The 13,909-nt window shown below is 36.0% G+C and overlaps 1 protein-coding gene across 12 annotated transcripts in view; it reads right to left on the reverse strand.

Moving 5' to 3' along the window:
- Positions 1-3,809: 3,809 nt before the first annotated feature.
- The window catches only part of APC6 (anaphase promoting complex 6), a 49,077-nt gene continuing 38,977 nt past the window's right edge, over positions 3,810-13,909 (reverse strand). For 9 of the 12 annotated variants that reach the window (XR_016054706.1, XR_016054702.1, XM_006832985.4 and 6 more), the window contains 4 exons: positions 11,542-11,655; positions 5,922-6,021; positions 4,361-4,396; positions 3,810-4,124 (listed from right to left, as the gene is read on the reverse strand). Coding sequence is in view for 7 of the 12 variants with exons in the window: in XM_006832985.4 (XP_006833048.1) it covers positions 4,032-4,124; positions 4,361-4,396; positions 5,922-6,021; positions 11,542-11,655 (343 nt within the window). In the remaining 5 variants the exon portion in view is untranslated. Of the gene's footprint in view, positions 4,125-4,360; positions 4,397-5,921; positions 6,022-10,531; positions 10,673-11,541; positions 11,656-13,909 lie in introns of all 12 variants that reach the window. The other 3 variants (XR_016054700.1, XR_016054705.1, XR_016054682.1) reach the window with 1 other exon arrangement.

The raw sequence follows: 13,909 nt of genomic DNA on the forward strand, positions 1-13,909 counted from the left end.
GTGTTCATTCAATGACACTCTTACAACCACCTATTTTGAAATTTAAAGGACAAGAATGATTGTGACCTCTATGTACAAAAAATAAATGGGCTCTTTTAGACAATCCCTAAGTACTAAAATGAAGTAGAAATGAGGCAGAGTGGTTTGGATGAGTGTATCATAGCCAATGGCTTTAGAGCTTGCAATCAAGAAAGATATTACTTTAATCGCATATGACACTTCATGGGAGCCTAATGTATGCTTATTCCTAGGAAAGGGGTTGGGTCATAATGGTAGCATCTCCATACCTAGTTATCATGTTGTGGTTTTCAATCCTGCTGACACTGACATGTTAAAAAAAATGAACTCTTTAATTTATCTGGAAAAATTGGGTAGGGGCTGTCTTCCCCACTGAATTGCCTAAGGAAAAAAAAAATTGTATGCTTATTCCTTCATGCAAAAAGACCTCATTTTGAAGATCTTTTATGACCAAATTAGTATGGAAAATTTGTTTGAATTGGAGTTTTAGAATTGGATGGTCTTGGTTTTAGTTGAGGTTGGTTGCCGAAGCATTTTTCATTTTGAAGTTGGTGGCCTAATTTGAGGATGCTATGTCTCTCAATTTAAGGTCTTAAAAATGCTGTGAAACGCTTCGGACTAGACTGGCTGATGTCATGTGAACACCGAAAGAAAACAATAATGAACAGGATAAAACATATAAAACATAAAAATTAGAAAAAAGAAAAGAAAAAAAAAGAATACAAAGATTTACATTATTCTTCACTGATGTCATATTGACTATATTTGGGGCATTCAATCCTCTCATAGGCTCGCACCTATGAAAAATGTTTAAAATGTTATTTTTTTAAGAAATAAAATAACCAAATACCCCTCTGGGGTAGTTTTGTTCTTATTTTCATGAAAATATTTTTGATATATTTTTTAGGTGCATCCCATTGAGATGATCACACATCAAATTTCAAATTCATCTGATTTGTAAAAAAATAAAATAAAATACTCTAAGCTATTAGATCTTGATCAAACGGTCGAGGGTCACTTATGACATTATGGCTAAAGGTACGCCAGCCATTTATTTAGATCTGACGGCTATTCAGATCTGAAGGGTGGAAGAGTAGTATATATAAATTCCATAGGCCTAGTGGCATATGAAGCTTTCTCATATGAACATAGCTGTCCATGCGAGAGAAAGATATTACATCTAACTTCTTTGGTTGAACACTTCGTATTTTACACTTTGATTAATGAATTAAAAAAAAAAGATATTACATCAACGAAAACCCTTGATATGCCTTATTGAAAAAATATCATAGCATACTCATAATCAAACCCATGAACATAAGATTTTGCACAAAGTAGCCGAGAAGGAATACCATACAAAAGAAGCATCACATGCTTCAAATTTCTCCTACAAAAGAAATCAATTAACAAAAGTAAATAATCCAAGCCTCTGGGCAATTTCCTTGTACCATCATTTCAATAACTCTGAACCCTTCACTTCCACGTAAAGAATCCAGTCTATCAAAGAATCACACACCTAAAACTACTTTTTCAAACTTTTCATATCCCAATGCATTTAGGGTAAGCTTTTTATGCTTTCCCTATAATATACAAGTTCTATCGTCCTTTTTATCCAACCATCCATTCTGAATGGAAGGCTAAGATTGCCCCAATCACAATGTCATGTCTCTACACTATTTTATTTTTAATTTTTTTCTATAAACTATTTTGACACCAAATTTGGATGCCTATTCCTCTATTAACTTGCACTAGCAAAAAATATAAAGAAAATATTTTTAATGAAATAAAATGACCAAAATACCCCTAAAAGTTTCAAGGGGTATTTTGGTTATTACATTTTATCAAAAAATTATTTTTAATATTTTTTATAGGTGCGCCCCAATGAGACGATAGCACGTACCAAATTTCATAATCATACAATTTGTATAAAAAAAAACTAAAAATAAAATACTTTAAGACATCGGATCTAAGATCAAATGATGAATGGCTCTCTTGATCAAAATTGGACGGCTGGATGGTCAAAAGAAGATAGAACTTCTATGCTGTAGAAGAGGCATAGAAACCTTTCCCATACATGTATGCCTCATCAAATCTCTCAATTTTAGAAATCCTAAGCGAATCCCAATTATAAAGGAAATATAAAACTTGGCTAACGATAAATCTACCTCTTGACAATTGAATAAGGAAAGTGTTTATATAAAGTTAAGGCCCTAAACACGACGCACCTCAAAAATTCACTTGGAGTGGTGGTTCCAATATCGAAAAACCCTCAAATCGATCATCTCGACCTCAAGATGTATAATTAAGTTTCAAGTCTAAAAAATAGTGTATATTATAATGCATTATCTAAGCCATCAATTTTTAATATTTTCAAGCTTTTATAGATCTGCTCAATCTGCACTATTTTTTGCCATCACAAAGACTTTTGCAACTAAAAAATCATCTTTCCACACTATTAGAAATACACCTTACTTTGATTATTTAGGGCCTCAACCTCATACAAACCACACTATCAAAAAATCTTAATTAGTCACAAAAATCATCATTATTTTCATTTCCATACTTTTAGACTACGATTTGAGGCCTAAATGAGGCAAGTTATGAAAAAGCCTTAGAAATGGTCTTTGTAGAAAATTAGGTCCTCAAAATGCAATTTGAAACACCTAGCTCAAGGATGTGGATGACAATTCATGCTCTTCAAACAATGACTGCATTAACCTCGCTTCTTTCGAGAAAACTCGTCATCAAAATTTGAAGAGAGCTAACTTGATTTCTACATCACGTCCATATTCTTCTTTAACCTTCCATATTCTTCTTTAACCTTTGTTAAGATTCTTAAAATATAACTTTAACAAAAACACTTCATGAAATGGATGAAGATATGTCAATGAGGGAATTGATACCATAAAGCAAATTCAACCAGCTTTTTATTATTTATGTGTATTTACCACTTAAGTTTTCCTCAAAATCCAATCACTCATTTGATATGAACTTTTCACAGTCTATTACTTGCTGATTTTACGAAGAAGTTGTTAGAAGTTTCTTCATGGTAATCATGGAAACCAACCAATGTCAAGGCCCCTTGATGAAATGAATTGACAACAAATATTTCTTCCTAACAATCAATCTTGTACACACATATCTCTACTCCTATGTCCTTCCACTGCACAGTTTGCACATCATGGGTGAGTTGATATAGTTTTTGTGGGCAGTAGTTTGACAGTTTCTTGTAACTGGGCTAATGCATATTGATATGCAGCAAAAGCTCGACTTCTCAATGATATCTTCATATCACAAATTGAACACCCCAGGAAAGCGCTTCTCTGATACCAATTTGATGGGACCTCGATATTCTATTCTTCAAGAGATATTTAAAACATGCAAATAATCAAAACTAATGAATATAAAATTCTGTATAAAGTAGCAAGAGAAGGAATAGCATCACAAGGTTCAAATTTTTCTTCCACAGAAGAAATCAGTAAGAAAAGTAAACAATCCAAGAAGTACCCCGGCAATTTCCTAACACCACTATTCAAATAACTTTGAACCCTAAAATCCTAAAGTTTCTAAGAAATCCTAGCCATCCATTCCTAAACATGTGAACTTCCATACAAAGGCTCCCATCCCTCGAAGAATCACAAGCCCAAACTAATTTCCACCTTTTCGTATACATGCCTCATCAAAAACCCCAGGATTCAAGGAATCTCACATGAATCCAAGTTTTAAGATAATATAAAACTTGGTCAATGAAAAATACACTCCTTGGACATTAAATAATACCCAAATCCTAATTAGTTGCAAAATTCGTCATATTTTCAAGCCCATACTTTAGTCTAAAGATTTGAGGACTAAAACAGCAATGTTATGTACAAAACTTAGATATAACCTTTGGAGATGGACATACACTTTGAAGCACCCAGCTTAGAGATGAAGACAAAATAATACACTTCAGATAGTGACTGCATTAAACATCATCTCAACTACCAATAAAAATTAGGAAGATATCATTCCATTTAAACAGGATTATCACCACGAGTGCATTCATCAGCTAGTGCAATTGTTAACATCTCTGTGCAAAACTGATCATCCGGTTTCAACCCTAAAGCCTGCTCCACAACCCAAAAGTACACATTAGCATATGAGAGAGAGAGAGAGAGAGAGAGAGAGAGAGAGAGAGAGAGAGAGTATTATGTGGTGACTCCACAAAGGCATAGAAGAATGGGAAATACCATCAGTCACGAATAAGAATCACAGGAGTTCTTTATTGGAAATCATCAATTGCTTATAGATGAAATAAACATTCATCACGATGACTGTACAGTTAAAAAATAAAATAATTTACCTTGTGATAATAGGTAATTGCAGCATCCAAATTATCCTGAAAATTAGAACATTGCAATTAAAACATGCAAATAATGCACTGACTATTTGAAACTAGTGATACATGGTAACAGTGAACTCCGCTGAGTTACTCGGTACCTTGGTACATGGGTTTTGCTCCACCCCCTACCCCACCCTCTGAAATGGGGGGCACGAGGCTCTCTCACCCTCTACTCACTAGGGCCAGGTATCTCTCTCTCTCTCTCTCACCCTCAAAGGGGGTTGATTTCCTCCCCCCTTTTTCCTCCCTCCCTCTCTCTCTCTGTCTTTCTCTCTCTCCTCTCTTTCTCTATCTCTCTCTCTCTCATTCTCGTTCTCTGTCCCCCTTTGTCATCTCTCTAAAAGGGGGTGGAGATCACCCCTTGTTTCCATCTCTCCTCCAAGAGAGAGATGCCTGAGAGAGAAAGAGAGACCTGTAGAGAGAGAAATGCTGTCGGCCTCCAGAGGGGGGGGAGTAAGATGTGGGTGTTTTTTGGGGGGCAGTGGGGGGAGAGAGAGAGAGAGAGATGTAGCAAGGAGCTTCTGTCCCTTTGTCCACATGCCCTCTTCCCTTTCTTTGTTTAGGGGTTAGATGTTGTAGGTGTTTTTCGGGGGGCAGAGGGGAAGGGGGGGGGGGGGGGGGGGGGAAAGAGAGAGATGTAGCCAAGAGCTTCTTTCCCTTTGTCCACATGCCCTCTTCCTTTTCTTTGTTTTTTTTTTTCCTTTCCTTTTTTGAAATATCCCATACTCGGACAAGTCCATTTGGATTCGCCTAAGTAACTCGCCTAAGGTATGGGCCAAGCCCCATGCCTGGGGCAAGTCTGAAAACATTGTAAGGTAATTTTCAAGCAATATTCATCAGCGCTACAATTGTTAGACCAACTAAAATGACATTAATTTAAGCCAAAACCACTAAGTATCCAGTGAAATCAGGAGGATGGAAAACATAATTTAAAGATGGTTCACAGATAGTGTTCATCATTCATTGGGCAGGAGACCTACAATAGGTCACTATAATATGTTGCAAGAGTAATGTTTATTAAAAACATGAATATTAGTTTGAAAATACAAAGTAACTTTTTACTTTTGGTACAAGGAGGTCACAAACACTGCTCATCAGATTTCAAATCAAGTGGCTGTAAGAATGTCATTGACTAGACTCAAAGTCAAAAATAAAAAAAGAAAAAAAATCTCAAACTTCGTGACATCCCAAGCTATCTAATTTGACATCTAATGGCTAGGAGTAATTGTGACCTCCTTGTAACAAAGTTACATTGTCTCATAGTACACAATCCTTATTATTTTTATTAATTATCACCAAACAAAATAAAAACAACTTTGCTTTTAAATGTTCAACAGTTGCGTTGTGCAGTGAGTGTACCTCACAAGTTCCAGAAGCATCATCAAAAACAAAAATTTATATTAATGGACAGCTCATTTGGCTGCCAAAGAGAAGTTGTCCCACTATTATAGCGAGGCCTTCAGAAGATTTTTTAGCTAGTAGATTTTATATATATTATCAGTTGAGAAGGACAACAAAATACCTGTAGATGGTAGGTGTAGGCCAGACCTGCATAAGTGCTTAAACTTCTGGTAGAAAGCGCAAGTGCTTTATCATAATAAGAAATTGCTTCTTGGTATCGCCTAATAAGTACAATTAACAAACCTTCAGAAGCTGGAATAACAGAAGAATGCAAATGCTCTCTACTAAATTCTGCATATAATTCAGGTGGGTCTTCATATTATTGATTTTCTCAACAAGAAAAAAAGATTACAAAAAATTAAACCAAAGCAAAAGCAGAAAAAACATCACTGCTGTTTAGATTAATGCAGACGACAACATCAAATTTTTTCTTCAGTAAGTAAAGGTACTAATATCGGTTCCATTTGAGTTCTAAGCGAATGGAACGCATGAACTTAATTACTATCGTCTAATATCCTGAGAAAACATGGATCTAACTCCTTGGAAGAAATGTCATATGAAACATGACAAATACACAACCACATAGAATGGAAATATGACCATCGGAATATACAGAAGAAAATGAAACCCATACACCAGTTTGAAACACACAACTATAACATATATGTCGGGTTTATGGCAATCTAAGGGCTACTAGCTCTTGGTTGTTTTATATATGGGTTATTCTTTTTAGTACTCGTGTTTATACAATATTCCTAGTTTTAGTGGGAGTATTGGGTTCTATGTGTTTTAGAGCGGTTTATGACATGTCATGAAGAGCAGACTCTTAGGAGCAGGCTCAGCTAGCAACTCTAAGATTTAGAATAGGCTGGCAATGTGTTAGTCTACTCTCGGATTCTAACCTTAGTTTAGCAGTCCAAGGGCCGAGGCTTGCAGGGTAGGAACCGCACCGACTGGTCTGGGTTTTGATCCCAAGATGCATCTGCTAGAGTGGGTTCCCAGAAACCTGCCACAGCCAGCTTTGCCCTGTGATGGTAAAAGTTTATCAACCATTGGACGTATAGACCACTGTATGGAGTTTGCAAGGACTAGGGCCTTAACTTCGACACTTTCAGTCCTTGCAGCGTACACACATGCCTTCCGCATGGACCTGTTATTAGTCAAAACCCTAGATTTAGGATAGTGTGTATGTGCTGGAAAGAGATCTTCGCTACCTGTATTGGTACTAGAGTTAGGCAGGCACAAGTCACAGCCAGAATTAATTGGTCGGATATAACTTATCCTTTATCTACATCTTACTTGGTTTTGATGGGCCAAATCCTGAGCCCCTTGCATGAGAGTACTTTAGATCACAGGCTAACTAGGTTAGTTTTGAGGGTAAGTAGTGACTGAGGATTATCTAGGATTTCCTAGAGGAAATTGGAATTTTTCTTCCCAAAGCATGCTCAATCGTCTAATGAGATATTTCTTGGATTTTCTTGCATGTTTTTAAAGAAAAAGAACCCGTGTTACTATTTGTTTAATGAGAAACGAATTTCTGCAAATATATTTTTTAAAAAAAAGATCTAGAAAAATTGAATTGGTTTTATTTGATTTTGGCTTTTGACAGTTTAGTAGACGACAATATGGTAAATAGGTAGCCGCATGGAGCCATGTGGTGAACCACTATAGGTCATGTGGGTCACAATATGGTGGGTGCCACATGGCTAGTCACGCCCTAGCCCTAGATGGCTAGGGAAGTGGATGCTAGTGGCAACCCCTCATACCATCAGTCAGACTATAGGTCACTATATCTCTTCTCATTACTTCCATCCATGTCCTTTTGGGCCTTCCCCTAGCCCTTTTAGAGCCTTCTACTTGAACCAAATGGCCCGTCCTAATCATGTTGTTCTAGGTCAACACTGCACATGGTCAGTCCACTCATATTACAGCCCATTGAAGCCACACCCAAGTTATTTTAGATGTATTCATTCTGAATTCTATCCTTTCTTGTCTTGCCACTCATCCAACTCAATACGTCATCTCAGCTATACTCATTAAAATATTAAAGATTAAAAATATAATTAAAAAAAAGAAGAAGCTAATTTAAGTACTATAGATGCATATAATCCATCAATAAAGTAAAAGCCTATACTTGCTTTAGCAACAAAAACTGTTAAATTAAATAAAGGAAACATTCTATTGCATTGATTTGCAAGAAAAAAGAAAACCTAACAAAAGCCCTAAAAATCAATCTTTTTTCTTTTCTTATAAATGTAAAACAAAAAAATTAAGAAAACAGTGTAATAAACTTGCTTGAGGTTTGAAATTAGATTGATTGATGGCCAGAATCCTCCCTGAAATTGCCAAAATTTAGCCATAGACATTGGGGGTTTTCGAGCAGAAAGAGAAAATTTGCCAAAGTAGTTCTCTCTTGCTCTAAAAAACCACTTTAAAGCCCCAAAACCGACTTATTGTAATGGCCATGTATGATATCTATTGCAATTTTGGCTTAATCTTTTTTCTTTCCGTTTGAGAGAGAGAGCAAGAGAGAGAGAGAGAGAGAGAGAGAGAGAGAGAGAGAGATGTCCAAATACAGTGTAGTAATCCATAACTTGTTAAACAACCTATTATTTAAAGCTGCCACTTTTTCGTCACATGATAGAATGATTATTTTTAAGATATTACCTTCAATGGGTAGATATCCATATGTAATCAACAAATTTTATATACTGATGAATGGTTAAAAATAGATTTCAGTTAAGATTTCCAGAAAACAGTCTACCAAACAAGTTACTATACCTATGAAATCGATCACACAGGTTTGTCCCAAACGTGTTTACCAAAAATGGGAGAACATAGGCTTGAGAGACTCTTTCTTGTAAACTGTTTGCATATACAAATAGATCAGTAACGTGTTTCATGCGAACCAAACATACTCTTAGTTGTTTTGACTGCAGAAATCAGTCGTGATCAAGCCCTTGGTTTTTTACATGACAACAACTTCCCCTGGTGCAAGCCATGCCTGTTTTCTTTATTTTTGAGTCCACCTCCTTGTAAAATCTCAGAGAAATCCCACAGATAGTTGGGACATATGGATGTTTTATTGGAAGGTGCCCTGTCTATTTTCTGCTGAATTTGACCATGTAAAAATATTGATCATGTGTCCACTTTCATGGCTTGTTCATGAACGTGGCAGCAAAGATTTCTCAGGGTCTTATTTTCTTTTTATTTTATTTTCTCTTCCTATTTTTTTCAAGGAGAAAAGGGGTTTCCAATGTATGGTTTTGTGGGTGATAGGGGGGATAAATAAAAGAAAATGAGAATTTTTTGAAATACAAACCCTAGCACGCACCAATCACGCCACCATCAATAAAGAGTATCTATTTATTGCAGCAAAGCTCAATATGACTATTTTGGGTTAAGATCTAGACAATGTAAATCTCAGCCATGCACAAAAATATTCCCTCTGTACTGTGTACAAAATCAGCGAACGCTAAAAACAAAGGCATTCCTCCTTTCTCTTTTTGCAATCACATCTAAAAGACGGTAACCACAAACATCAATTGTACCTGAAGTTATTATGCTATACTTGATGCAAGAAGGTAGGAACTTAAATCCACCCTTTCCTTGAACCTTAAACAAATAAAATCAATAATATTGAAGAAAGAACATGGCTATAAATCAAGCCAAGTGAGGAAGAATTTTCATTTTTCATAAAATAAAATTTATTCCAATAATATGTACAAACCAAAATATGACATCCAACCTTTTATAATCCTATGAAACCCTAATTTAACTTGAGATTCAAGTAAACATGTAAGTTTCTAAAATACCCTTAAAAAATATTAAAATTTTAAAAATACCCCTGTAAACAGTAACACATTAACAGTAATGCATGAATAGTACCATGAATAGTACTTGTAAATAGTAAACAAAGAAAATATAAGCAAACCCTAGAATCTCAAAAAAAATTAAAACTCTAAAATTAAAATCAAAATATACATCCCTTAAAATTCAATAGAAATTAAAAATAAGTATAATTTTTCCCTCCATTATTTGAAGCAGGGAACTTTGAGGGAACAGTAAAATCAACAACAAATAAAGCCAAACACATGCGCAAGTCGAAAGAAACTTGGGGTTTCTTCCCCATACCCCAGGCTAGGGTTCCAAAAGCTAAGTATAAATTTCCCTCCATTATTTGAAGTAGGAAAATCTAAGAGAACAGTAAAATCAGCAAGAAACAAAGCCAAACACAATCACAAGTCGAAGAAACCTAGGGTTTCTTCTCCATACTCCAAGCTAGGCTCCCAAAAGCCTAAGCTTTGATCTCTTTTAATTTCTAAAAAACATGTGAAATTGACCCTCTCAAGGCCCCACACATCGCTTAAAAATTATAATTCAATGGTCAAAAACATTACACAACCATACAATTATTAAAATGACCTATATATCCTAACTTAAAATTAAATTTTGTAATGACAGTTTTACCCATGTGAACAATACTCATGAATAAAATCTTGAATGGTCATGCATTGTGATCATCCACAAGAAATTGTCGCCTACGAAGGCATTTATATTGATCTACATACTGACCATTGGCCAATTAGGCTATCATGTCACTTGCAATTTTTTGGTCTCCATATATTCTTACGATGCACATAACTTCATACTCTCAAAATATGCAAGTTTGAGTGGCACCATGTGGTAAGACCATCAGGATTGAGTGTGTAGATGTAAGTAATATAATACCTTGGATTACTTGTGATTGCTATGGCTTCCAGCTTCTCATGACTATCCCCATATGTGATCCAGTGCCCATAGTGAGGCAAGGAGGGATAGATGAAACCTTCATCATGAATCTCAATAGACTTGATCATTTACCTTTTGTAACTAACATACATGAATAGACATGATATTAACTTGTGGTAGATTACATCACTTCTTGCTAACATACTAGGTGTGTACAGTCACTGCAAGTGCCATGTGCCATTGATATCAGTTTTTTCTTTTGTTCTTTTTTGAAAATACCATTGATATCAGATATTATTAAGACATATAATAGGACTCTGGGACCAGGGGTCATAAGAAAGGGATGAACCATTGTTTGATGTTGTGCACAAGTTGCAAAAGCATACTAGTATTTAAGTCAAGTAATAGGGATCAAAGAAATTATTGTGGCATTCCAGTCTTTTAAATGTTCTTCAAACCTCAAACGTAAATAAAACACAGTTAACTCTAAGTAGGTCTCAAATTTCTAATAAATCGATTGCAGGAAATTGAACTATGATTTAGTCATTTACTCAACCTGACTCTAAAGCCTTCTTTTAGTATGGCAATCAGATAATTGTATCAAGGTGTGAACTTTTAGAAAATATTATTATGAACATTCTAGCAAGTTTTTCTAAATTTTAGAACATCAAATTAGTGCAATTTTTTGCCACCACGTTTTTTCCTATATTTTCCTTTTCACAAAATTTGGGGCATTTGAGTTGTCAAGATTTTAAAAGTTGACTGAAATTTCTTAAAAATTATTCTGATGGGAAAACATACTGCAAGAAGACCCTCAAATGTCTCCAGAGCCATGGCATTTCCTAAATTTAAGTTTGCATGTAGAATACTAACAAATAAATATGTAGAAAAGAACAAAGATGGTTATGAGAAATAGTGCAATGGAATCCATCAGACATGTTCCAAGAAAATTATCACAAGACAAACAAGATAACATCGATTAACATAAATCTTTGAAGAGAAGAGCATACTTAAGCTTCCTAAGTGCATGAGCAAGATTTGCCAAGGTTGGCTCCCATCTTTCATTTACTGTAGAGGGTACAAGAGATAGTGTCTTCTCAAACCATCTCACTGCTTTTTGATACCTATGAGTAATTTAAGACAAGCAGGGTTCAAGTCAAATTACGATACAATTTAGATTGAAAACAAGCTAAATGTAATACGATGGATAAGGGAATAAAAAAACCGAATCATTCAATTACACAAAATATAAGCTCTAAAGAAGTGAAAACTTCCCCTTCAAGGGAATGAATATATGTTTACATTTTTATGTAGAGGTCTATTTATTTCAAGCAGATTCTTGAATTTCTAGAAATATCTTAAGGGAGGAGGATATATAATTTGCGTGGACACCATACAATCTATACAAACCGAACTTCTTGTGAGCTAGAAGAAAACTAAAGTATCAAAATGCCTCATATACAAAATCATAAAACCCCAAAGGCCTCTTATTATTCAAAAAGTGAAACTAAGCCCTCCTTGTAGTAATCACTCCACAAATGAACTCCTAATAGAAGACTTCCAAAAACCACAAATAATCAATCCCACCCTGATGAGCTTATTAAAGGCAGAAATAGTAACAAGTGATGATATTTAACATTATGAAACAACAAGATCGAAATTAGCATGCCAAATATATATGCATACACAGGCTGTTGAGGTGGCCATTAAGTGGTCCGACACTTGGGCAACCACAATGGACATTAATGCACGCATCTAGCTGGTCTAGACGCCTAACCAAGTGACTGCCTGGGGATAACATGGCCCACGCTGGATGCATGAGCATATGCAGGGTGGAATTATAAAGTAGTGCCACAGCACTAGAATATATATATATATATATATATATATATATATATATAAATGGAAGAGATGGCGCAACTATGAGCAAAAATGTATAGTGTTTTCGCCCGTAGGCTCGACGCCGTCTGACTTTATCGGAAATCGGACAGCATGGATTAAAAGACCGCAACGGTAGCATGTCTGTTGCGGTCAATTTTTCATACAAAAAAAATGGGATTCTGCCGCGGACATAATATGTCCGTTGCACTTTTCAGGCAAAACCGCAACGGCTCTACGAGAGCAGTTGCAGAATGAAACACTATTCAAATTCACCCAAAAACGCAACGGCTCTATATATATATACACACACACACACACACACACATACATGTGCACACATAAACAAACATGCGGGGACCAAATTTTGGTTTGGTAGGGCTTGAACCTATTATGGTGCAGGCCCTGAGCTTTACACCGTCTATAGAACTAGACGATGCAGATTGCACTCAAAAACCAAGGAAAGGGTGACTGAGAACCAAGAGCCTCGATCGCCCTCCCCCCAAGCAAACATTTCGTCACCAATTTCCCGTGTCTACTTGATTTCTCCTCCTGTGCTCTCCATCTATGTTTCTCTCTCTTCCCAATTCTCCATATCCAATGTCCTTCCTCTATGATTCCCTCTGTGTATCACATTGGCTTGAGGGGCCAACCATGAGCCCCTACTAGAGACTGTGGGTCATGGGTCCTATTTTGGTTGAATTGAGAAAGTGGTAGTGGATTTAGGGGTGAGCCGAATGGAATGCCCTAGTTCAATGATTCCAAAACCAAAGCACCTAATTCTTTTTGATGATTTTTCTTGAAGTCCAAAATAAGTTGGATTAATTATTTATGTTCAAAATGACTTTTAACGATTCTTGAAAATTTTGGAAATTTTTCTAAGCAAGGAATTGGTCGTAAACTACAAATACAGGAATGACACATAAGGACAAAGCACATAGGAACCATAGCACATGTGGGGTTCAAATGGCCAATGGACCCCACATGAACAATTGGGGCCCATACATGGCTCACTTGGTGGGGCCACCTAGCGATGATGCAACCATGACGTGGAGGCTTGGACTTGTTTGTCATCCTTGTATTTGTTAAATGGCCAATGTGTTATTTTAATTTGGTCACATGTGATGGGATTTGAGGGGCAGTCCTTGGTCACTTGTTCCTAAGGTCAAAGGGCATGTTCGACATTGGTTGAAGGCTGAAAACATGTCATCTAAATATGCACTTGTCTTTGTTATACTAGTGCAGAAATTTGTCTAAGTGTGAATTATTTTGTTGTTAATAATCTCAATTGTTCATTCTCAAAAACAAATAATCTCAATTGCTCTTTTAAATGGAAAAGAGTGTGGGGGCAAGTTACAGGTGTGTCTTGGGCTTGTTTCAGCCATATTTGTGGTGGTTTTGAATCTTGTTCCATGGGTATATTGTTGTATTTTTCTTCATGTGTTGTATCATTGTTTTTAAATGAGGCCGCATAGCCTATTGGGCACCATGTGGCGTAAG

Source organism: Amborella trichopoda, chromosome 1 (genome assembly GCF_054954075.1).
Source record: "Amborella trichopoda isolate Santa Cruz 75 chromosome 1, AtrichopodaSantaCruz75HAP2 v2.0, whole genome shotgun sequence".
NCBI lineage: Eukaryota > Viridiplantae > Streptophyta > Magnoliopsida > Amborellales > Amborellaceae > Amborella > Amborella trichopoda.